Source organism: Lissotriton vulgaris, chromosome 1_1, assembly GCF_964263255.1.
Source record: "Lissotriton vulgaris chromosome 1_1, aLisVul1.2, whole genome shotgun sequence".
Classification (NCBI taxonomy): Eukaryota; Metazoa; Chordata; class Amphibia; order Caudata; family Salamandridae; genus Lissotriton; species Lissotriton vulgaris.
This window is the reverse complement of record NC_141685.1, coordinates 1,933,637,694-1,933,663,443: the sequence shown is the minus strand read 5'-3', so window position 1 is coordinate 1,933,663,443 and position 25,750 is coordinate 1,933,637,694. Positions and strand designations below refer to the sequence as shown.

The window sequence follows — 25,750 nt, the reverse complement described above, 5'->3', positions numbered from 1 at the left end:
TTCATTTCCTGTCATTCGTTCCTTCTTTATTTGCTTTCCTTTCTCATCTTGCCATCTGTTTATTTTCTACTTGCTTTCTTTGCTCCATTCCTTTTTCATCCTTTTTCTCTTTTCACAACCTCCCTCCATACCACCATTTAATTCCATCCTCCCTCAGTTCAGGTTCCCTTTCTCTTCCAGCCAGCATTCTTCCCCTTTCCTCAAATGTGCATAACTTAAGAGCAACCTCTTAGTTTTGTATTATGCTCTTCACCTTTGTCTCAGAAGTAGTCATTCAAATGTACACAGAAACAAAGGGTTACTATGGCGGGGATAACCAGGTTTACAATCCTTTTTAGGTCGAAGCCTGCGTTGCAGCGCATGCGCTGCTGCAGGCAAGAGTTCTTGTAAACAAGAAGGGGCATGAAACCACGCCCCTTCTGCCATTGACCAGCCTCGCGAAACGAGTCCTGCCATTGGACAATGCCCCTGTTTGGTTGATTTGTCCGGCTGTGATCCCGCCTTTTGAGGACTCGGTGACGTGACTTACGGTGTCGCAAGCGTATTCTCTGAAATATCGCCATGGCAACTATGAGTCATTTCACCAGTCCGGGAGGGGCCGGATTAGTTCTTGCATTTCCGGCCAATTTTTTTTTTTCTTTCGCATTTTTGTAGACATTCCTGCACGTTCCTCGGCGGTGGAGGAGGTAGGGGAGAGGCGGTGCTGGTTTTTAAGGCACGAAGAGGCTTGTCGGAATGAAAAGCACCCTTAAGTCTGTATGGCGTGCGTACGGCACTACATGATCGTTCCTATCAATCCCACAAAACTGAGGCGCTCACATTGTTGCTGGGCAAAAAGGGCAAAACAGAAGACCCATCGCAGACAGGGTGTAAAGTAAATAAAAACATCAGTAGTCAATGGGAATTCCAGATACATAACGTCAGCAGGAAAACAATTCATTGTGATTTTGGGGGGGGGGTGCACCTCGGATGAAAATTTGTGGAACTCTTGTCAGTCTAGCTCATTTTAAAAGGGTCAAAGAACATACACTGCCACATGTAGTTAATATTGTGTGATTCTGTTTGCAAGTTGCAGCCCACGGTTTTGAGTCTTTCCAGGGCCATCTCAGCCTTTAATACTTCTACAGTCGATAATTAATCGCCAGCCATTTCCTGCCTGATCACGCTCCCTCTGTCACTGCTGGAGTCAGTGATCCCCTTCACCCCCACCCTCCAAGCACACCTTAAACTCCCTCCTCCAAGTAAGCCCAAGGTATTCCTAGAACGGCCGGTGCTGCCCCGGGGTAGAGCCGTATCCTGCTGTTTCCTCTATTCTGTCCCACTGAGTAACAACCCCAACTCTCCCTGTCGTCCCCGCCTCAGCCCTTGCTCCTCTAGCCCCCCACCCGACCCCCCTCCGGGTTTGTTTAATCTGCACCCCTTTGCTTGCACAGCAGGCTCTGTCTGTACTATTTGCTTGCAAAGGATACATCCCCTCTCATGTAGACCACAAGAGGGGGTAGAGATGGGGCCAGAGGGGGCACCCTGAAGGGGGTGGGAGGGGAGGGAGTGCAGCAAGGGAGCCCGAGAAAGTATTTATAGCGCCGACATCACCCAGAGGTGTCTGAGCGCTTTCCAAAAGAGCGGAGAGCATTCCATGAGAAATGAGTAACAGGGACAGCCTGTAAAGCTCCTACCGTTACTCAGGGTGAGAGCTACCTATGTTACATGTACCAATTGCATAATCATGAAAAATATTGAGGATGGAGTAAAAGCAGGCAAACCTGCATCTCTGCCACTAATCACACATTTATTCACAGCCCGAGGAATCGGGATTTCATTCTTTCCTAATGGAAAGAAGGACTTTAAGTGGGCCGGGTGCTGCCGGTCGGCACCAGCATCCTTCAAAAGCAGGCGCTGAGACGGGTCTCAGACTGGTTATAGTTGTTTTATGGTCTCATCATTTCAGAACTAACAACCATTGACAAAGCCAATAGTCCTGTTTTGTTACTTGTTGTATTATTTATCTAGAGCAATGACAGAAGCAGCAAAATACCAGTGGGGCAGCACACTACGGCGAAGCGCAGGTTTCTAGCCTACGTGTTTATAACCCATGCCCTTAATTACATTGGCCACGCCGCTTCAGAGACCCCCTCCAGTTTTTATCATCCCACTTAAAGCCCTGCTTGGAAGCCTGAGTGATAATAGAGGACGCGAGGACTACTCAACTGCATCGTTTTATTCTATTTTTTTTGCGGGGAGGGCGCAGGTGACCTACTGACCTCTACCGACCCCTCCACCTCACACACACACCCCTCCAGCCCCCTCTCCCAAGTAAGCCCAAGGTATTCCTAGAACGGCCAATGGTGCCCCGGGGTAGAGCCGTAGCCTGCTGTTCTCTCTATTCTGTCCCACTGAGTAACCACCCCCCCAACTCTCCCTGTCGTCCCCGCCTCACCCCTTGCTCCTCTACTCCTCCCCCCCGCGGGTTTGATTAATCTTCACCCCTTTGCTTGCACAGCAGGCTCTGTCTGCATTATTTGCTTGCAAAGGATACAACCCCTCTCTTGTAGACCACAAGCGGGGGTAGAGACGGGGAGGGAGTGGAACAAGGGAGCCTGAGAAAGTATTCATAGTGCCAACATCACCCAGAGAGGTGTCGGAGCGCTTTACAATAGAGCGGAGAGCGTTACATGAGAACTTTAGAGTAACGGGGACAGTCTGTAAAGCTCCTACGGTTACTCAGGGTGAGAGCTACTTATGTTACATGTACCAATTACATATTCATGAAAAATATGGAGGATGGAGTAAAGCGGGCAAACCTGCATCTCTGGTTTAAGCTGGACTGAGCTCTGAACTCCTGGCTTCAGGACCAAATGGCCCTCGGCCGCTGGCTATGGCAGAATCTGGCCCTCGCCCCCTGGCTGTGGCAGGGTCTGGCCCTGGGCCCCTGGCAGTGGTCGCATATAGGTCCTGCCTTTCATTAAGTTAAAGCCATTTGCTTTGCTATACAATACCATTAGCAAAGAAAATGGCTTCAATTTAATCAAATGAGACCTATTGCATTTTCAATGCTTGTTTTACGAGAGAACAGTCTGTTAACTGATAGATACACATGCAAACTGCTCCAATAGGTAGCTAAATAGGAGTGCCGGTGAGATTGATAAAATATATATTTTCTTGAAATAATCAGGGCCTTGAATATCCATTGCATTAAAGGTGTTTCTATAGTCCAAATTTGATTAAAGCTTAATAAAGTAAGTCGCCGCAAAGCAGCAGACTTAATTGGGCAAGAGGAAACCATGTACTCTGAATGCTAGGATTAGAGAAGAGCTTAGAAAAATAAAAATGATGTTCTAAATTAAAAAAAAAAAAAAACGGAGGGGTGAAGCAAATTTTTAAAAAGGGGACCGGACGTTGGTCTACTGAAACTGTCCTGTCAAAAAGGAACAACGCCATGTAAGACTACTTAGCCAGTCAGTATATAAAAATGTACCTTCAATCATTAACGCAGGGCCAGTTTCTGAAGCAAGTAGGCAGTCAATGGAAGACGTTTGGGCCCGGACACTCATAAGGTATGCAAGGTCATCCCATGTATTGCACGACGATAAGACCACAAACCCTAGTGAGACTTTGCTTCTCAGAAGCGGTTCAGAACCATTAGTTTACAGAGAAAACGTGCCCCACGAGACCCCACAGGCAAACCTTTACCGAAAAGTGCGTTTACATCAATGGAGGGAGGGGTGCTCTATGGGCAGCATAGTAGCTTAGTCTTTAAGTACAATTACCCAATCCATGTATGAGAAAGTAGACCACAATAGTGTTCACTGATCTGCAGCTCTACTGAAAAGATTGGCCACCTTCACTAGATTGATCATAGGTTTAGCCCTCTGCAGACTAAGGCTCCTAACTTTCAAAGGGCATCAATTAATGAGACTTGACTCGATCCCTCCTGCCAAGTGCTGGAGTCAGTCGATATGGTTATTATCCCATGTGTCCCTTTCGTACCATGTGAAGTTGAAGAGTTGAATTATTCACTTTTGAGTTTCCTGAATCAGAAGCGTTGCCCCAGATTATGTTGGAGCTAAAGGCATACCATTGCCATGGGCACTGAAGTCAAATAAGGCCTGCCATTATTAATGCCACTTGCATAGCAGTTTGATTTAGCAGATCAAATGACAAGATACATCAGTTTGTCCACAAACCTAGACCTCTGCTTCATTGGGCCTTTTGCATGGTGCACAGATTTAATATAATCCGGGTATCCAGTGGAAGAGAGTGTACGTCTTTTATGAAGGCCGAATGTGGTCTTCTGTGAGACCTTTGAGCGCATGTTAGAGGATACAATACTGCAATAGTCCAGACAATTTCTATTAAGACCACTTAGTGCAATGTTGAAAAAACGTTTGAGCACGAAGAGTTATTAAGATGTCCAAAACTGCACCCATCCATTTTGGTCTGTTGGGGAATAATGGCTCAACTTTGTCCCATCAAATTTGGGGACAGGATGCACACCTTATTTATACGTTTTTCCATATCTTTTTCACATTTCATTGCTTTGCGTGCAGACTGGTTTTTAAGTGCAATGCCCAAACAGCACTCTTTGATCAGAACTCCTTGACAGTGGGGCGACATCTCACCCCGACAGAAAATAAAACACTGCCCTAAATGAAGTATGCCTCACTCGTGTTCTTTCAAGGAGGTCCAACGGACACAGTGCGAACACTAGAAACCTGGGAAATAGCATTTTCACTCCACGTGTGGATTCTTAGCAATGTTGAGAGTAAGAAGAATGAAAATGAACAAGTATAAAGTTGGCGCAATGAAAAGAATAAATAAAGGAGTATGTTCATGAAGATGTCGCCTATGATGGCACAACTAAGCAGTGCGATTGGTCGGGGTGAGATGTCGCCCCCACTGTCAACTTTGTCCCACCCACAAACACAAAATCCTTTCGGATATAGTCAGAGGGAGTTTGAGACACTACATGATAGTCTTCCTTTAAGATGTGTTCTCCAAATACAGATGCCAACCAACAAGCGCTGCACAAAAGGGTCAGTTTTGGTAGGTTTTGGAAGAACGGCCGAGACCTTGCCAGGTCCCGACGACCTTTATTCTGGACCTCCTTGAAATTGCCATGAAGAAGAACTTCTACTTTGATGGTGACCACTATGTTCAAACCAAGGGTGTAGCCATGGGGGCAAGTTTTGCCCCTGATCTGGCTATAATCTTCATGAACTCATATGAGCACAAATTTGTACTTAATGAGACCAACCCTTACAGTGAAAACATCGTGCTATGGCGTCGTTACATAGACGATGTCTTAATGATATGGCAAGGTTGTGAGGAACTACTGAAAAACTTTCACATCTGGCCCAATAGTAAGTCAGACGACATTCAATTCTCCCTGGACTTTAGTGAAAAGAAGATTAATTTCCTTGACATTAGCATAGTAGAAGAAGAGGGACATCTACGGACCACACTATATAGAAAACCGAGAGAGAAACACCCTGCTTCGCTACTCGAGCCACCATCCTCGCAACCTCAGGGACAACCTACCTTACGGGCAGTTTGAGGTTGCGCCGGAATTTTAGCCGTAAGGTTGCTTTTATCAATGAATCGGCGCTACTGATTGAGCGCTTGGCCGACAGGGGCTATCCACGCAGGTTGCTCAAAAAGGCCCGTAAAAAAGCATGGTTCTGTCACAGGGAATTTCTCCTCGAACCCAAATCTAAAGAGAATGATAACAGCAAGAGAATGACCTGTGTCACTACCTTTAATACCAGGAGCAGTGACATTAAGAAAATCATCAATGGTCACTGGCACTTAGTGGCAGATGAAATTGGGATCCCTGACCCACCCATGCATGCGTTCAGAAAAGGGAGGAGTGTGAGGGACTATGTAGTCCAATCATTACTTCCCAGTAAACCCATCAATACGCAAACGACTCTCTGGAACACCTCACCAGTGGTCGGACACTACAAGTGTGGCACATGTAAAGCCTGCCCCATGACTCTGGAAATCAAGCAGTGTACGCATAATAACTACGCACACACCATGCGGCAACATACCAACTGCAATTCCGCTGGTGTTATTTATGCGATTACATGTCCATGCGGGTTCCTGTATGTAGGTCAGACCATACAGAAGGTAAAAACTCGTATTTTGCAACATGTAAGTAGGATACGCTGTAAGGTACAGGGTGCCCCCCTTGTGGAACATTTTCTGACCTTTGATCCCCCACCAGAGAGCATCAGATGGTGGGTATTGGAGAAAGTACAAGTAAATGTAAGGGGTGGGAATTTTGCCAGTACCCTAAGCATCAGAGAATGCAAGTGGATGCATATATTCGACACGGTTAACCGGGGCCTAAATGAATATGAGGAAACGAGGCAAATGGCTACCTTGTACAATGGTTGACTAGCAATCCTTTCATTTCCAGTTTATGATGCGGGTCATGTGATCAGTCGACACTCATGTAAAACTGTATGTAACTATTTGACCTGTATATGTAAATTTCATTTAACATCCTATATTAATGTACTATACAATATGTACCTTGTAAAATTCTAACTGCATACAGCTTTTTAACCTATGTCTACTCTGTCTCCCTAAACTTCATGGTCCGCCCGGAGTCTATCTTCACTCCAAACATTAGGTGTTGCTAGGCAACCACCCCGGCTCTAGGGTGACTCTTAGAGGCGTGCACGCTGCAGTCACGTCTACTATTTAGACGGCGCCGTCTGAGCATCTCTCAGCAGTCGTCAGGAGACAGAGCCCCACTGACAGCCCGTGCAGTCCGATATAGGAGGTATGTTTGTAAACACGCTCCCGTCAGTTTCAGACTAACCCTCTGGTTCGGACTCGTAACCAAGTTGGCTAACAATACACTCTTGCCCACAGACGCAGCGTGTAAACTGTTTGACAAACTAATCAATACCCACCCGCCGCCACTGACAGCGAGGGTGAGTGTAACCAGCGTTTCCAATCGCTTTTTGTGTAATGTCGCTTTGTTCAGTTAAGTCTTGATCCATCAATGTTTCATGTTTATTTGTAACTTTGGGAATACAGCATTGATGGCAATGTGTTCTCCTTTCTCTCCAGTACCTGAGAGCACGTTTGGACGGCTTTCAATAAACCCATTGATTTTTCGCACATGGCACACCATTAAAGGGTGAGTGCCTATGGAGTACTGTTATCTAGTTTTGACCTTCATGTTGTTGGTTTGAGATACTTAGCCCGAACATTTGTTGTTACTGGTGTCCGCCCACACCACTGGGGTTACCTGAATTCAATGTAACTTAGCTCCCTCCCTTCACCACCCCGTCCTGATGAAGACCCGTTCATGAGGATATCAACTGTCCTTCTTATCCTTGGGTCGAAACATCGACAATCCTTCCCCCTACATCTTCTGTGCCCCTGTCCTCCACCCCCTTGGAAAATAAGAGCAACGGATGAACTGTTCGCCGTAATATAGCGAGAAAGAATGAAATTTTTTGCGATATAATCATTGAGGGCAGGCTCCTCCAGAATCTTTCCAAGGATTATTTAACCTTGGACTCAAGAAATATTTGGAATTTACCGTCTTTTGACCATCTTGGTCCTTTTCTATCCCACACGAGCACCAATTTCTCACTCTATGCACTTTACCTTTTGGTAACCCCTTGTTTTTCCAAATTTGTATATTTGTATCATGATGAGGAATTTTACTTAGAATAAATAGTAGAGACTTTTAAGACATTTAAAACATCGTTTTGTGTGCGTTGGACATTTGTTTATCTTTGGGCTACTGTTTTTCTCCTTTTTGTCTCCAAAATTCTTCATTGCAGGATTCATTTCGCATGTGGAATAAGAATTGAATTAAGTTGTATAACATAGTATCAAGAATTGTGTGTAGAGTTAACGTCTAGGACCACCTTATCTGTAACGCTCAATACCCAGGTCCTAGGACTTTCTTTGGGTCACCCCGTATATAATAACGATATTAATAAATCTAAGCACACTTTAAAAACATAATGTGCTTCAGTGAATATAAATAGATCTACTTTCGCAGCACACTCAAGGTTCTTGCACCTCCGCAAAATCTCAATGGTCTTAAACAGCATTTCATGCTAGGGTTGGGTGAAGCTGATAAAAGGAAATTTAAGAATTGAAAGTCAATTCCAAAAAGAGGAAAAGAGCAATACGCAAATAAGTAATGACTTAACAGTTTTAAAAGCCTGCTGCAAAGTAAAAACACAAAAAGACTTTTCTGTATCAAATACACACAAGATCAATTCATGTGTGGTGATTCAGTGCATCATTGAACCCCTCGTGCATTGCAATCCAAGCACTTCTTTGGAGGCAGGAAAATACAAACAGTTTTAATCCCATGAGGTGAACATAACTTGTCTTCAGGGTGATTGTTCAGATTTTCTTATACAACAAAAACAATTTGATTAAAAATTTTAAATCTCAACTCAGGCAGGAGTAGAAAGTCAATATATGCCCCTCAGTTTGGGTCGATTAGAATAGTCTTGAATGGCTAATGGAAAAAAAATGTTTTTTAAAATGCGTGCGTGTACATGAAATTATTTCGTTTTGTGGTATAAAAGCAACAATTTACAAAGATTACTGCAGGCCAACAGCAAAGCAGAAAAAGTTTTGATTTCCACAAGAAACAAAAATTCAAACTGAGAAGGGCATCTAGACGTATCTTGTAATAGGCAGTAGGAGGAACAAGTCCTCCCACGTTCCCTTCCTGCAATCACAAAATTTGGACTACTAGGTTTGTCGCAGAAGGTATCGTGAAATATGCCAGTGATTAGCATGATTGTATAGAGAAGAGAAAAAACATTTTTGCACACACCTGAACCTGAATATTGCTCTAATGATTGTGGGATATCAATTAAAAAACAGATTTACTGGTGACAGTGTTTAAATTAAAAATGGCTCTGCGTTTGACCATTGGATCCATGGATTTTTTTTTTTTTAAAACAAGCCTCCATCACTGGCTGACCATGGAACAGTCGTAAGCGACAGAAGCATCATCATTAAACGCATGGTCAAGATTTCAAGCTAGCACAAAACGAAAACACGATTTTATCTGTTGAAATGATTCCCCAAATAGGGCCTTGGTAAATAAGGGCCCTAAAATAAAATACTTAACGGGTCACGTGGACATCTAAAATGTACGAGGGTCATTCTGGTCCTGCCACCTTTGCATGAATGTGAAAAAAGGGAGAACCTGCTAAATCGGCTAATCATTCTACGCATGGTAAAATGTATTGTTTGAGTATTAAAAGCAGTGGTCTCATTGCTAATCAAAATTAAAAACATGGTTATCAGGTTATCAGCTTGAATATGTCCACACTCTACAATTCCGGATGGGGGCACTGGAGTATAAGGCAGGTCAGAGATGACGCATCATTCATTTTCTTTGGTCTTTGTGATGCAGTGTACTATTAGTTTATTAAAGCCGGTTCAGAACGAGAACGAAATGATTTGGTGTGCCCCATTGTACAAAATGGGAAATGCAGTTGACAGGTAATTAGCTTTTTTTTTTTTTTTTACAAAAAGAGGTTTTGAACTGGATTGGTTCAAATTTTCACTTAGTGTGCTACACGCGCTTAGTTTTGCTAAATCTGGATATAATTTGAAGCATGCATCACTCCATCCAGCAAATAAGGACCGGACAGGAAGCAATACTAAAATTAAAAGTGAAACAGCTCTCCCTTGTTGCTAAACTTAATCAAAGGGCTCAAGGTTCGATGCTCCCACGAATAGTTTGAAAGCTCATGTGTAACAGCGCTATCAATCTGTAGAAGGAACTATTAAGCTTACCGTAGACTTGTGCAACATGACCGCCACCCTTCACACGGACTCTGATGTCAACACCAGCAAATCTCTCTTTGCCTAGGAGAAGAACCGGCTCAAGAAGCTAAAAAGGAAACCATTTAAAGCTTTTATTAATTTGCACATGAGATTAATGCGAAGTGTCCATATTATCAACATTACAAAGATGCTGCAGTTTTAATTGAACTGATTTAAAACACCAGGCCATTAGGAAATGCTATAAAATTAAAGAGGATACCTAAAGAATAGTATGAAGTAACTCAGAGTGTGCACCAAAGGAATGCCCAATTTTAGACACAAATCAGGTTAACTCGCATGCCTTGAAACTCCATACCCATGTAACTGCTTCACCAGATCAAGCTATAACCTCTAGAGAGGAATTCAACATTCCTAATTAAAACAACTTTAGAAACCAGTGTGGGGGGTCTCTGGGTGGGGGAGACATAGAATAATACTCATTTATATGATGCTAACAACTACCTCCCAAACGCTAGAAGCTTAACACAAATGAGTCGGCATAAACGAATTACACGAAAGAAGTTGCAATTTAGACAATATATGAACTACTGTAACAGAGATCCAACTAGTCCTAAAAATGTGGCACATTGAAAACTGGATTATGGATGCATTTTAGCAGAGGTACTAGTACTATTAATAAAACCAGCATTGGCATAGTCAATAGGTCTCGTCTTTGGGACCATAAGTGTTTAGCCACGAAGCACATTATCCATTATATTACAATAGCCATTAACGAAATTAAAGTTTGTGGTGTATCATGATAGAATGGGCCTCAAATTCTAGGCATTAAAAGTCCTTTGACAGTGTTCGCAATCTGATGACTAAGCAAATTTGAGAAGTCAACACCCCTACGACAAGCCCTGTGCTCACCCACTGATGGACCCAAGACCGGCACGGCGCGCACTCACCCACCGACAAGACAGGCATGGCGTGCACCCACCCACCGACAAAAGACAGGCACAGCACCACTGCCCAGCAGACTTTACTTAGCTGGTAGACCCCACATTTTCGCCCCAGTTTTATAAAGTGCAAAATCAAACTACAGATATTGTACAGGTTTACATATTCACCGGTTACATTACACAATGTGACATTTTATTTTTTATTCACAGTGCGGGCAATTACGTTATTTCTACAGAATCACTAAATGTTAGCCCGACACTTGAACATGGTTCCCCAGTTCCAAAGTCGGAAACTCAGGCTGTAATGCCACATCTTCTGTATGAGGCACGAGTTGCAGTAATGCGAGGGTGTTACATTTAAAATATATATATATATATATTTTGAGGACTTGACTAGTGTCTATTTTAATGGGCCTGAATGTTAATTATGGTAACGTGCATGCAGGAAGCAATGTGTTAGACACTATTTGTAAGAGTGCTCCCGCAGGAGCAGCCACTGATGTTGGATGCCGATTTCCAGCCCTTTACATCAAACAAATTATGGTGCACTAGTAGGCAGAGGCCATCTTAAACTTCTTCAGACGAACAATTTGGGTATGGCGGCATAGTAGCCAATATATGCAACGACTGCTTAAAAACACTCAATATGGAATGCAGATTAATTTACAAACTAAGGCACTATTAAGAGGAGAGAAAAAAATTTGAGGTGCTCAAAAAAGTGCCATACTTTAGGTTTGATAAGAGCGTTGTGGCAAAAAAAATAAGGTTTCCAGTCAGAAGCATGTAAAAGAGGTGCTTGGATTTCTCCCACTTTGAAATATTTAATGTTTCAAACCACTTTAAACATTTTCTGTGTGTAAACATGCAGTTGCAGGACTAAATTTCTAAAATGAACTAAATAATGTTAAACAGTAAATAAGTATGCAGAAACAGTATTGTCTGCATCTGTAAACTGAGGATCAGTTTAACGAGAAATTAATTTTCATACTCCGTGAGGTCGAGATGCCCCAAAGATCCCCATACTTTAATTTTAAAAAGGCAGAGATAAGGGAAATAAAAACAGGAATGTTACTAAATGATGGTAGTAGTCGCTGGCTCAGGCCGATGTTTTTACAAAATGGTGTCAAGGATGTAGCTTCAACCGGTGACTCTTTTGTCCAAAAAAATGAAGCAGTCTGTGTAAAATGATTCAACTTTTTTTTTAAAGGAGTTTATGTACATATTTTAATCTTTTATATAAATTCTCTTAAATGGGCTGTTATGCCTGAGCCTGTCGTCCTATTATGTAGTCTTAATTTTTCACTCCTTTTCCTTAATGTATTTTGTACATGTTTTGGCTACTACCCAATTGCTCTCTGCACAACTGGGATCGGTTTTATTTTTCGCCCATGGTCTTGTTGCAATTTTTAAAACTATTTTCTATTGAAGTTTGATTTCGGACTGTATTCTGCACATGACTGCCGTAACAACTGTTTTTCCAAGTTAATTTTCTGCTGAAGCTAGAATTTAAAAAAATTGTATTTTGCACATGAACTGGCTGTTACCTGAATGCTCTTTGCACAATTTAGGATATACTCCGATTACCTCAATCCTATTGCTGATAATCCAAAACTTTATTTGCTTAAATTGCTATGCGTTGAAAAATCTGTACTCTGTTTTGAGGTCATTAAGGTGCTTTCGCATGTTTTATTATATTTTATACATGTTTTATTATATTTTATGCATTCATCTGTATGTTTCCTTTCAAGTGGACCTCGTTACAGTTCCAAATCTTCAATAAAATAGAATCCACTAAATGATGGCCAAGCTACCATATCGACCGGCAAAATACACAGCCAACGTACTATGAACTACCATGTTAGTGGATAGAAGAGGCACAGATTGAACATGCAGTTGCACAGAATGCATTTTGAAAAGTGCTTCAAAACATAGAATAAGCCTGAAGCTGCATGATCAGCGGTAAATAGAACTGCTTCGAATTAGGTTAAACATCTGTTAATGTAATGCTGCTTTAAAGGGTAAGGGAATATATATTTTTTTGTATATTTTTCAAAAAGGGTATAAATATTTCGAGGTTGCAAAATCAAACAAGTGCACTTGCGTAACCTCAAAAGTAAAAAAAAAAAAAGTGTGGTGCAAAATAAAAACGTACTTTGCACAAGGCCTCCGTTGGCCTGAAAGCGACAGGGAACAGGCATGTCCGGGTTTCAACTGTATTCGAAAAAAAGAGTCCGCAGAGAAGCTAAAAGACATCCTCACCATATCCAGACCATGGGAAATGAAGCCCTGGAAAGCATATTAGCAAATTCCAGATGACAAGCCACTTAAAATACATTTTCCACAAGCATTTACAATGCAAAAGCTCTCAACTACGAGTTTTGGAGCTATTGGCATTCTAAATGGCAATGTATTTTGCCATTGTTATTTAGAATACCAAAAGCAACACCTATTGCTTTGCATAGCATGTTGTCCGTGAAAACGGCACCGCGCTCATTAAGGTTTAAAAAAAAAAAAGTATTGCTTGATGCAAAGCTATTTACTGTAACACTTTATTTAAGAGCAACTCCTTAACTTGCAAAGCTATTCGCTGCAACATGGTTTACGGCTTGGCCAAAAGTGGCCTTTCAGTACTTTATTACACAGCTGCACCGGCTCCGCATTTACTGCGGGAGTATTTTTGAGACCACAGTGATAGTCCAGCCCCCTCCTACAGAAGGCTACCTGCTAAAAAGGTGGGTTTTAAGCTTCTTCCTGAACAGGACTTCAGATGGTTCTAGTCGCAGTTCTAAAGGAAGGGCATTCCAGCATCTGGGAGAGAGGTGTCTAAAAGATCTTCCGCCCATACGTGCCTTTCTTACTCTGGGAACTTTTAGCAGCCCAGTCTGCGAGGACCGTAGCTTGCGTGTGGGCTCATAGTATGTCACCAAACTCTGGAGCGGAACAGGGGCTTTACCGCTCAGAATGCGGTGACATGTGGAGAGGGCTTTGAACTCTACCCTCTTCTCCACGGGGAGCCAGTGGAGGGCGAGTAGAGCTGGTTTGGAGGGTGACCTCCCAGGGAGCCTGAGTACAAGCCGCGCCGCGGCATTTTGAAGCACTTGCAGGCGGCCCAGGACCTTGCTCGTGGCCCCCAGATATAGCAGGTTCCCGTAGTCAAGGCGCGAGGTGACCAGGGCGTGCACCAGCGTCCTCCGAGCAGAAATGGGAAGAAGATCTAAAACTTTCCTTAAGGCTCTCAGAACACCGAAACACACCCCGGCCACCCGGCTGATCTGGGGACCGAAGGCAAGGTCCTTGTCCAGCCACACGCCGAAGTTCCTGGCCTCACGGCAGGGAATAGGGACCTCACCCGGGCAGGGCGGCCACCAGGCCGACGACCAAGCAGATGGCCCTCTCCCCACCACGAGCACCTCAGTCTTGCTACCGTTCAGCTTTAAACAGTTTGCGGACATCCAGGTTGCCAGGTCTTGCATGCAGTTCCTGAAGATGTCCGCTGCAAGGCCGGGTGCACGCGATAGGGAGAGGACCAGCTGCGTGTCATCGGCGAATGACACCAGGCGAAGACTGTGTCCCTCCACGATGGCTGCAAGGGGGGAGACAGATATTAAATAGGGTTGGGCTCAGGGACGAGCCCTGAGGCACGCCCTGGCCCAACTTAATCTCCTTCGAATAACATTTAGCCGTGTCGGACCTGAAAACACCTGTCAGACAGGAAGGATTCGATCCAGCCAAGCGCTTCGCCTGTGACCCCACCTTCATTCAGACACTGTAGCAAGGTGGAATGTGCTACAGTGTCGAATGCCGCGCTTAGATCAAGTAAGATCAAAGCCATGGTTTGGCCCTCATCTACGCCCTGTCGTAGCGCTTCAACTGCCACGAGAAGCGCCGATTCCGTCGAGTGACGGGGGCGGAAGCCAAATTGCGAGTCATGGAGTAGCGAAGCCTCTTCCACGAACTGCATAAGTTGTAGGTTGGTTATTTTTTCCGCCACTTTAGCCATATAGGGCAAGAGGGAAATTGGGCGAAGATTGTCAAGTTTCTCAAAACTGACATTGGCTTTCTTCTGCAGAGGGAGTACAACTGCTTGCTTCCAAGCAATGGGGACACTCTGGGACTTGAAGGAGGCATCTAGCAGGTGGCGAACATAGGGTTCAAGTACTTGCAGGCTGCCCTTCAACCGACTGGGAGTGGTCGGGTCTCTTGGGGAGCCGGATTTTATCGATCCGCAGATGCGGAGAAGTACCTCCGTAGGAGGGGTGACGAAGGTGACTAATCGTTGTTCCCCTTTGATTTTAATGGCCTCCGGGTGTAAAGGGCTATGGTCTGCCTTCTGAGGGAAGGAATTGTAGATGTTAGTGACCTTATTTGCAAAGAACTCTGCAATACGGTCACAACCCTCCGTTGTGCAAAGTTTCTTGGGGTCCACAGCGGGCTTCCCTACCGCAATAGATTTATAGATTGAGAAGAGTTCCTTAGTGGACTGTTCAGCTTCTTCAATCTTATTGCAGTAGTACAGTGATTTGCCCTTTATCAGTTTGTGATAGTTGCGACTGCATTCTATATACTCTGCTTTGGCGTGGGCCGAGTAGGCAGTTCTCCATTGCCTTTCAGCACGTTTACACGCTGCTTTGGCTGCCCGCATGTCCTCGTTGTACCAAGGAGCCGATCTCTGAGCTCGGCCCCCCATTTTTGCCGCACCGAGTGGAGCCACCAGGTCCAGGGCCTCCGTGATTCGTTGGGCTAGATTGAGATTAATTTCTTCTACCCCCTCACCCCCAGGGTGACCCTTCACAGTTAACGCCTGGTTAAATTTAGCTTGGGAGAACGCCGCCCATCTCCGCCTAGGGTGTTTATCGGCAGGAGGTTCGGTCGGGTGCGCTCCCTGCATCTCAATAGTGAATGGGATGAGATGGTGGTCGGACCAGGGCGCAGTTGCAGGTCCTTACACAGAACGTGGCTAGGGTGTTTCGGGGTCCAGAGGAGGACCGGGATCGGGGGATACAACGCCACGTACTGTCCTATATTATCATGCAACAGAGGCTTGAGTTGCGGGGCCTCACTATGGAGGAACGGACACTCCGGCTGTGCTGGCAGAGGAGCCTTAGGAGAGCGAAGGCCTCGCGGCCTTATGCACCGGAGATCCCGATCGGCAAGCTGACGGCCTTGCCGCACGGGGGAGATTGGTCCCCATTGCTGGATTGGGAAGAGGCGGGACTACAGGTAATAGGCGACCTATACATAGACGGGGCTTTGGCACCGTTCGAAGCGCTCCGGGACCAGTTTGGGCTGCCCGACGGGGGGTTCCCCCTGCACGCGGGGGTGGTGGCTGCCATACAGAAGCACTGGAAAGGGGGACTCATGGAACCGACAACGACTATGGCGTGCCAGTATGTGGTAATGGCGGCAGGTACGTTCAAAGCTGTGACGTGCCTCCATAATAGGATGCTGAATGAGGGACTGGAACCGCTCCAGGGGCTCAAGACTAAATGGGAGGAGAGTGTGGGTCGGCCCATACCGGACACGGCATGGGGCCATATCCTCCGGCGCACGTGGAAGGGCACGAGAAATGCGCGCTTTCAGCAAGTACATTTCTATGTGCTTCATAGGGCCTACTTAACCCCTGAGAAATTACAGCGGTACTTTCAGGTACCGGATGCCCGATGCCCACGGTGTTAGTCTCTGGGAGCGGACATGGACCATTTGTTCTGGGGGTGCTCGCACTTGGAGGCCTACTGGGCGGAGGTAGGGGACCTCCTGAACGAAGTGACTGATAGGGAGGTGGAATTCGATATGGCGGCATGCCTGCTGCTCTGGTTCCCGCACACCAAACACACCAAGGTGACGAGCAAATTCATTGATCTGGGCCTGATATTGGCGCAAAGGGAAATATCGTGGCACTGGAAGTCCAGGGGGGACCCTCACTGCGTAGATGGAAGAATGAATTGCTGCGGTGGTCTGACTGCGAGAGTGTGCTCCGGATGAAGCAGGCCGTCAAGATGGGGAATGAGAAGGCACTGGATGCGGCGCGTGCATGGGAGTTAGTGGTGCAGGCCTTGCGTGATTCTATGGTGGAAGATGAGGACGGTGAGACTTAGGCCGGTGGACACCGCGGGGCGAACACAAACAGTATCATAACCTGCACTGTAGTGGACCCATCCAACTTGTCGGGACGAGGCATACACCTTAGCAGTTGCCAGGGGGGGAGGTTTTGGGGGGTTGGTTAATGGAAGTTTGGGGTGGGTCGGAAGCCACATAGATGGTGGCCCGCTAGGGCGCCTTGGAATTAGTAGGATGGTGGGGTACTGTGTGGAGTGAGGAATGGATGGGGGGAGCGGCCAGGCAGGGTAGACACACAGCACCTGGGGCAGGTCCCGACATGGGCGGTACCACTGATTACCACTGGGATGGCGGACGGGAGCAATGTTGAGGGTGGGGGGTAAAAGCAGATACGTAAAACGACATATCAACCATGGTCCCTATGGGACGTGCACCGTGATGTTTTCCTCTTGAGTGGAGTATTATGCCGCCCGGCCTCCGGGATGCGGGCTGAATGGCTGTGTACGATCTGTGTTTTATTACTGAACGGGGGGATGTCACGAGTGAACTGGCTGACTAATTGTATCCTGTGGGTTATAACTCTGCAATAAAAATATATTTAAAAAAAAAAAAAAAAATGGTGGTCGGACCATGGAATGGGGACCGGGATCTGAGCTTCCACTTGGTTCCAGTTTGCGAAAACCGGGTCAAGAAGGTGACCCATCTTGTGGGTGGAGTGCTGTACCTTCTGCTCAAACTGCAAACCTGCCATTGTTTGACAGAGATCACTCGCCGCCTTGTCCGTAGGGGTGTCTAGGTGTAGATTTATGTCACCCAAGACTAGATATTTATCAGTACTTAATGCGGCCTCTGTGACTCCTACTAGCTTCTCAATGAAAGCTGAAGTAGAGCCAGGCGGGCGATAAATCAGAAGGCCTTTCAGAGTAAAGTTGCCGCTTATCGAGATAGTCAAAGCACCGGCTTCACTGTCCTCAATAGTAGTCCGTTCTAACTGACATTGATAAGCCTGTTTAGCAACTATAACTATGCCACCCCCTCTCCCTGATATTCTATCTAATCTTTGTAGGCAATAGCCCTCTGGGATGGCTTCAATGATCTCCGGCATGGAGTCTTGGTCTAACCAAGTTTCCGTAAGGAAGAGCAAATCCCATTGCTTTCCGCTAAGGTCATGGATGTCAAGACAGTGTTTACGTAGGGAGCGTACGTTCAGCAGGCCACAGACCAGGGTGTGTTGGTCTCTGAATTTAACCTCCCCTATATGGAAAGCGAAGTTACAGTGGCTGCAGCCAGCGTTGTTTTCTACGTCCATACTGTGTGAGCAAGGTCCAGAATGCTCACTGCGGAGGAGAAGAAGATCCTCTCGACTCCAACAGACATGGTCTACAGGAGGGGCAGGGGGTATGGCCCTGGGCCGCGGATGGGCTTAACTCAGGCGCAACTCCGGCGCGCTCGTCCGCTGCGCTGCCTACAACACATCCGCCTTATATCCCCCCCCAGAGTCCCAACAACTAGAGCGCTGCAGGTATCTGGCGGAAGTGTCTGGCTCGGACCCTCCACGCCCTCTGCTCGAACGGTGCTAGTCACCGGCGTCAGAACGAGGCGGGAGGGAGGGGCGAGTCCAGCACTCCGTTGCTAGGTAGCAGCAACTGCTTGTCAGCTTTGAGGAGCTCGGTCGAGCGAAATGCAGAAAGCAAAACAACACACAGTGCAAAGTAGCTTGCACGCGCTGGCTCACCACAGTGCCAGGTGAGGAAAGTAAAGTTTTAAAATTTTAAAATAGCTCACGCGCTAAGTCAGCATACGAGTCTTATTCACTAATACTCTGAAAGCTCAAAACTCGGGATAGGCATTTTCCTTATCGCCATTAAGTTTTTTCGCAATGCTGTTCTAAAAGCAGCAGATATTTCATAACTGTTTTAACATGCCTCTTGCCAGACCGAATGGTCTATCCAAAAACTAGTCCGTTTGCTACCTCTAAAAGGCTGGGCCAGTGTTTAACCTTAAGTATCGCCTAACAAAATACAAGCAGCTCTGGTCCAGCCGTTCTAGCCTTTCAGAGATTACGACTGAATATCCCAGCGTTCCTAATATGCCCGTTTGCCGTACTCACGCAGGAGGCTGGGTATTTGTCACACACACAGTGATGATGGCGAGCTAGAAGAGGGTATACAGGAAGGGAGGTGAAAACGTGCGAGGGTTTGGTGCAACGAAAGCAGGTGCTGTCACGGAGCTTTGGTGCCAGCCAGCCCTGCTGGTGTGGGGCAAGGACACAGGCCTTGAAACGCTGCTCCCACACACCAGGCACCAGCGTACGGCCCGCAGGAGGCATTAAGACAAAACTACCTCCAAACGCCCAGAAGTAGAACATCTGGGGGTATGAAGCGCTATACAAACAGTCTCATACAATACCAGGCTTCCATAAATAGATAAGCGACGCCGACAGGGCTGGTGTACTGACAGTCAAGAATCAGGGACCCTTATGACTGACTCGCTCAACACTGCCAGCTTTTCAGACAGCCTGGCCTCGTGATTTGTAACACATGCCCAATCACAGAGCCGGACTGGCGCGTGCTGGCAGTGTGACGGAGAGCTGCGGTGAAGACTTTTATCGGTTTGTTCACGACAGCCACAAAGCAGGCAATGGTGTCTGGAGGGGCCGTCCAAAAAACGGACAGGAGACAACCAAAAACACTCCGCTCCAATGAGAAGCCAGCGTTTACCATAAACGTTGACGCTACCCAATGAAATGAGGGGCGGGCTTAGAGTCCCTTTTAGAATTCTTGTATATACACAATATCTCTCGCAGGCGAGGAGCGCATGCGCGCTCCAACTCCAGGAGAGACCTTAATAAAAAAAAAAGAGCAAGCAACAAAAAGGGGGTGGATTTTAATTGGAGGAAGCGGCTGCATTGTTTTCATCAACACTGCACCCACTCCATGAAACAAAGCAGCCGTTAAGCAGAGGTCGAGTTGACAGTGAATAAAACTCCATAAAGGCACGTAGCTGCCGGCGGAGATCGCTTTTCAATGCCGATGTTTTGTAAACAACAGAGAGGAGAGTGAGTGCCTGTAAACCATAAGGAGCAGCATCCACACCAGGAAAACCTGTACACTGCAACAAAACTAAAAGGGTGCACTAACAAATGTTAAATGTTAAAAATGTGTTAAAGCGCAAAACAGCTGCCCCAGCAACGGGGCGTCCCGGCGCTGAACCTGAGGGGAGGGGTGATACCGTAGGAAGTTTAGATTAGAGAGAACAGATGAGTTTTAATTTCCTTGCGAAAGGTGGTCAGGTAGGTCAGGGAACGGGTATGCAATGGCAGGGAGTTCCAAAGTTTTACCCCTAAGACTTTGAAAGAACGGCCGCCCATTCTGCTGAGCCTGGTTCGAGGGACCGCCACAAGGTGCTGTTCTAAAGAGCGCAGGGTGCGCTGGGGAGTGTAGGGTACCAGAAGCGGACGCAAGAGTTCAGGACAGTCTGATTTAAGAATTTTAAAGGCAGTGGCGAGAGTCTTGAATTGAATTCGAGACTCAATCGGCAGCCAATGAAGCTTCCGGATGGTGGCTCTAGCAGAGGACCTGCGTGGAAGGCCCACCACGGCCCTGGCGGCTGAGTTTTGTACCCGTTGCAGCCGTGCTACTTCAGTTTTATTGGCCCCTAAGAATAAAACATTGGCAAAGTCCAACCAGGCAAGGATGATAGATTGGACGATAAGTTGGCGAGTTCTGGAGTCGAAGAAGCTAAGTATCGGACTGAGACTCCTCAACAGACCCACACACGTAGCTGCCACTTTCTTTGTGTGGGAGGAGTCCAGCCAGACACACAAATTCTTCACTACAGTTTTTGGCATGGAGTGGGGCCAAGCAAAGAGGGCCACCAGTGTTCGCTCCAATGGCCGGGGTTTTTTCCAAGGAGCAGCACCTCAGTTTTCCCAGCATTCAGTTGAAGGCAGTTGCGCGTCATCCATTGCGCAACTGCAGCTAGTCCATCCCTAAATTTCGCAGCCGATGTTGAGGGGCCCTCAGTAAGAGTGATGACCAGCTGCATGTCGTCGGCGTACGACACCAGCGTAAGGTCCCACTCTTTTGCCACTACTGAGAGAGGCTGAACGTAGAGGTTAAAAAGGGATGGACTTAGCGCCGAACCCTGGGGAACTCCTTGTCCGATGGAATGGGGTTGGGAGACAAATGGGGGGGCTGAAACCCGGAAGGACCTGTCCTTCAAGAACAAGAAGGGAAAAGCCCTTTTGTCGAAGGATACCCATAATAGGCAAATACTCCAGGGGAGGAGCAAGACAGGGGGAAAAAGAATGCAAATAAACCGTTGAGAAACAAGCTTTTCGTACACAGACTAACAAATTATCAGCAAGGGGCGGAATGAAAGCCCATGTACCGAACACAGCAAGTCTCGAAGAGACTTGCACATGTGTTGCTAGGAGAGATGTAAACAGCTGTAGAAACAAAACACAGAACACTTTCTGCAGACTTAAATAATAAAAAATATCCTTACCTTGTACTGAAGTGTTCTAGGCTCAATCATTTCCAGGGGCCTGCCGTTAACTTTTATCAAGCCATTTCCCCTTTTACAGTGAGCAACAGCAGTTGCAGTTTTCTGTAAAAATATACAACATAATGAACGTTTATAAAACCAAATAATTGTTAGGAAACATACTAAGCTTAACCCCATGCACGAAAAAACAAGCATTGAAAAAGCAAAGAGGTCTTGCCTGTGAGGGCTATTGGCTTTTGCTAAGTGTTGGAGCCACGCTGTACAGCAGTATGAAGAATGTGGCTAACTAACTAATCAGTGCTATTACGCAGTCAAAGACAGTGTACTTTAGCCGTGGATGCACTGTAGTCTTTTTAATTGATTTTAACCATACCACACAGAAACGACACTGCTATTTTGCATGGCTACAAATTATCACTGAAGCCAAGAAAGCCCATGCTGTACAGTAGGAACAAAAGGCAATGGCAGAACCAATAGACTCAAATGTGAGACCCACTGGCTATCATAATGAAAGTAGCTGCGCCCAGGTCTTAGTGAAAATACATTTGGATAGTGGAAGTATTCAAACATCTTTCACGTTAAAGACAAAAAGGGCTTCTTTGAAGTGTGTGGCAGAGTACACATGGCAAGAGGTTTAATAAGGACGACAGGGAAGAAGCAAAAATAATAGGAGTACCTCAAGCCTAACAAGGCCAGTTAAAGAGCAATGAAGCTGAAGCAATCTGTACTTGGTTCATGCGCCAGCCGAAAAAAGGAGGTAGTGAAGCCAATACGCACTGGCTAATTAAAAGGCCAACAATGTTAATCAATGGAGCAGGCTACAAACCCCTTTTTTGTATACAATATCACTCATAAGTGGAAATGCATGTACTGTCGCAGGCGAGACCTAGCGATGTAATCTAGTTTTTTGTCTTTAAGGTAGAGAAAGATTGAATAGAACATACACCACTGAAATTGACTATGACTAATCTTGTTTTGTTTCTGTGTACAAGTTACTAAAGCAGAGAAACTTTTTAAAGTTTACTTTTAGCAAAATAGAAATAAAAATGAACTTCATCATACAATTTAAATGTAAAAAAAGCAATTCTGAGGTCGAGACTACTAGACTGCACCTGCGCTGTCTGTTGCAAAGCATATTTGGGCTTACAAAGAAGACGGAGGAGGGCTTGGAGCAGGCACGTTACTTACAATTGGTTGGCTTTGTCACCGGTATACAACTTCTTATTGGTGTCTCAGCTGATCAATCTTTGGTCAACCCTCCCAGGGAGCATTCCCCATTTACAATCTCTCTTTGATTTGCTGACATGCGTTCCACTGCTTTAATTTTAAAGCAAGTTTTCTTTAGTGATAAGTACGCGTATTATCGAGTCGTAACCTCCTGTACAATTTTTACCCCGCACAGGACCTAAAGCACTATCACAGTACCCTCACCATTAATTACCGATATTCTTATTTGTAACTGAGCAATATCTTTATGTGCACTTCTCTGTATGCACCTTATGCCCAACGATGCCTCCCTCACTAGAGAGATATGATACACTAAAGCAAAGAACAAAGTTGCACCACATGGGACACAAGAAAATGTGTTACAATTGAATATTTCACAAATTAGGAATCACAAATCATGGCACGATCAATTGCGTTTCTTCTTTTATTGGTGTGTTGACTGATATTCTTAAAAACATCAGTCAGCTGGTTTCGACCAGTGAAAGCAGAGAGTTCTTCAGGGCAAAAATAGTAGGATACGTCGATGTCGAGACATCCAACGGTCAAAAGACATTCCAATCATGAATGAACCAAAGAGCAAATCTGTTGATATCACAATAAGTAGACACTATTCTGGCGGTGTATCGATCAAGCAGATGTCTCAATTTGTCATATTAAAGCCACAAGCCATGTAGTTTAAAGATCCAGAACTTTTCAAGTACCTGGTGTATGTTACAACGTGTAAACTACACTCAACAATTTCTTATAGAGGAAATATGCTAAGAATACAACATAAATATGGAACTGTCAACCGAGAAGGGATCTGAACAGACTGCAATACTGCGAAAATATGTCACAAAGGCATGCGAAAAACTCATGGTAGACAAGCGATCTTATTATGTGTATACTTGTGTACACTCGGCTATGGAACTTCGCAACAAAAGTGGTGCGGGAAGGAAGAGCGCGCGCACGTGCCGCACTAACCTTGCGCCCGAAGACCTGGACGGACTGCAGTGGTCCTTTGGCCGGCATGGTTCCTGAAGAAAAGGCACAAAGAATCCGGTCAGGAAAAGCTGCCACTGGTTACGACTAAAAGGCTTTAACAATTGCACTGAAGGAGCTCAAAAATATTCTTACCTCTCCGGATCGGCTAAAGCAGGAAAAGAGAGAACGGGGTTTCCGAGATCGCTCGCCAGGGGCAGCGTGCGGTAAGACGTGCACCGGAAACCCACGAGCATTGAACGTAGTAAGAAGACCTGTAAAAAACAATCACAAACGTGGCGGCCATGATGGAATTTCTTTTGAGATTATCCGGCCATAAACATCAATTGACAGGAACTCATAAAAAATTGTTTCGTTTTTAGTTAAGCTCTTCAAAGCAAGCTGCCTTGCTTTGGATTTGGGGGGGAAAAGTTTTATTTCTTAAACGGACTTTTTTGAAACACATTTTAAAATGTTTTCTTGTCATAATGATGTGTATGGCGATAAACTATGGTGTTTTATTACGACATTCTGTTTATTGTGTTTCTGAGTGACCTTATCTTTGGTGCCTTTAAAAGTCCGTATTCGTGCTTGTTGAACTCGCAGCCATGACAGACTCTTTTAAGACTCTCTGTAGTTCGATAGTATAAAGGATGAGTGCGTGTGTCCCTCTTTTACTTCCGCAGCTACAGCCTACAACTGTATTCCGTTTACATGAAACAATCAGCTTCTAACATAGAAGTATGGCGTTACCCAGACAGGTTTAGATCATCTTAAATCTGCTTTCTACTCCGCGGTGTACGGAGAACGACTTTCTTTTTTCTTGAACAATGTTATTCTTTCACTGACGGCAATCCATAATCCGCTACTGAACACCAACAAAAACGCCCCCCTCACAAATCAATTTTTGCGGTAGTATACATTTTTAAACCTTTTAACTTTTTTCCCACAAAACGTACTCACGCCAAATTTGTTTTTTTCAATATCCTGGGTACTCTGCACAGAACCAAAAGCTTAGTCAACATATGGATATATTTTGAGTTTTTTGGGGGGACAATAATGCTGTGCACGAAAACATGTTTCTTTTCTAAAAAACGATATCAACTAAAGGCGTGGTGTGGTAAGCTAAAACATTTTCTACCATTTGCAACAAGAATGTTCTATTCTATTATGGACATGAAGGCGACGATTACAAATCTCTTTACTCCTTATTTTCAGCAGATAATCAGATGAAACTTTTTTAAAACGTCACATTACCCATGAACCCATCATAGTCACACGTCGAACCATAGAGGCACAGCCCTACATAACCTTCCATCTTTCTTTGCTCCATTCCATGAAAAACAGTCTTAGATTCTAAAATGACAAAATCAGTAACCATGCAACTGGAAGCATAACCAGCCTCGACGGAGGCCGAGTTTGACGATTCTGGTCCAAGAATCTGAAGGCCTTCGTCAGCAACAGCAGGGAAACCATCCTTCCATGATGAACCAAAATATGAACGAGGAATATGCCCATACATATGGAGCAACAGAAATGTCAGGAAAGTGGTTTTTTTTAAACAAATTTTTTAGGTTTGCAGGGGATTCTGGGTAATGGAACTTGGTGAGAGTCAATCAAGTCACCCCATCCTGGATTACCCTGGGTGTCTAGCTTTCAAAAATGTATAGGTTTGCTAAGTTTCCCTAGGTGCCGGCTAGGGTTCAAAATCTACAGCTAGGCACTTAAAAAAAAAAGGGTCCGTTTTCACTGTAAAAATAAAGTGTGTCCATGTTGCGTTTTGAGCCGTTTCCTGTCGCGGGCACTAGGCCTACCCACATAAGTGAGGTGCCATTTTTATCGGGAGACATAGGGTAACACATAATTGTAGAGCAACTGTTATTACCTAATGATTGTCGATGCATTTCTGCCTTACAAATGAAAGACAATGTATACAAAAGAAGTAATTTTGAAAAATGACCTATAATTCTCATGCTAGCATGGGTACTCACAGTTTCGGAAATGTGCAAAAATCTACTGTTTCTAAACTCTATGTTTTGTTTCAATTTCAGAAATACATAGATGTCTTTCATACCGATTTTTCCATGTATATATTTTCCCAAATTAATTGCTATGTACCCGATACATAATAAAAAGCCATTGCAAGACGCTGCTCAGTTATTGGCTCTGGGTTTGCCGGGTTCTAGGTGAACCTACAAGTCCTATATATCTCCACAACCAGAAAGGTCCAGCGGATATAACAGTATATTGCTTTCAAACAGCTG

General features: G+C 45.1%; 1 protein-coding gene across 1 annotated transcript in view; it reads right to left on the bottom strand.

The window, feature by feature from the left end:
* RPS16 (ribosomal protein S16) overlaps positions 1 to 23,782 on the bottom strand; it is a 32,665-nt gene extending 8,883 nt beyond the window's left edge. The window contains exons 1-4 of the mRNA XM_086919592.1: positions 23,643 to 23,782; positions 23,490 to 23,542; positions 21,300 to 21,401; positions 9,802 to 9,898 (exon numbers count right to left, since the gene is read on the bottom strand). Coding sequence (XP_086775718.1) covers positions 9,802 to 9,898; positions 21,300 to 21,401; positions 23,490 to 23,537 — 247 coding nt within the window. The 5' untranslated portion in view covers positions 23,538 to 23,542; positions 23,643 to 23,782. The remainder of the gene's footprint in view (positions 1 to 9,801; positions 9,899 to 21,299; positions 21,402 to 23,489; positions 23,543 to 23,642) is intronic.
* Between the last annotated feature and the right edge of the window lie 1,968 nt (positions 23,783 to 25,750).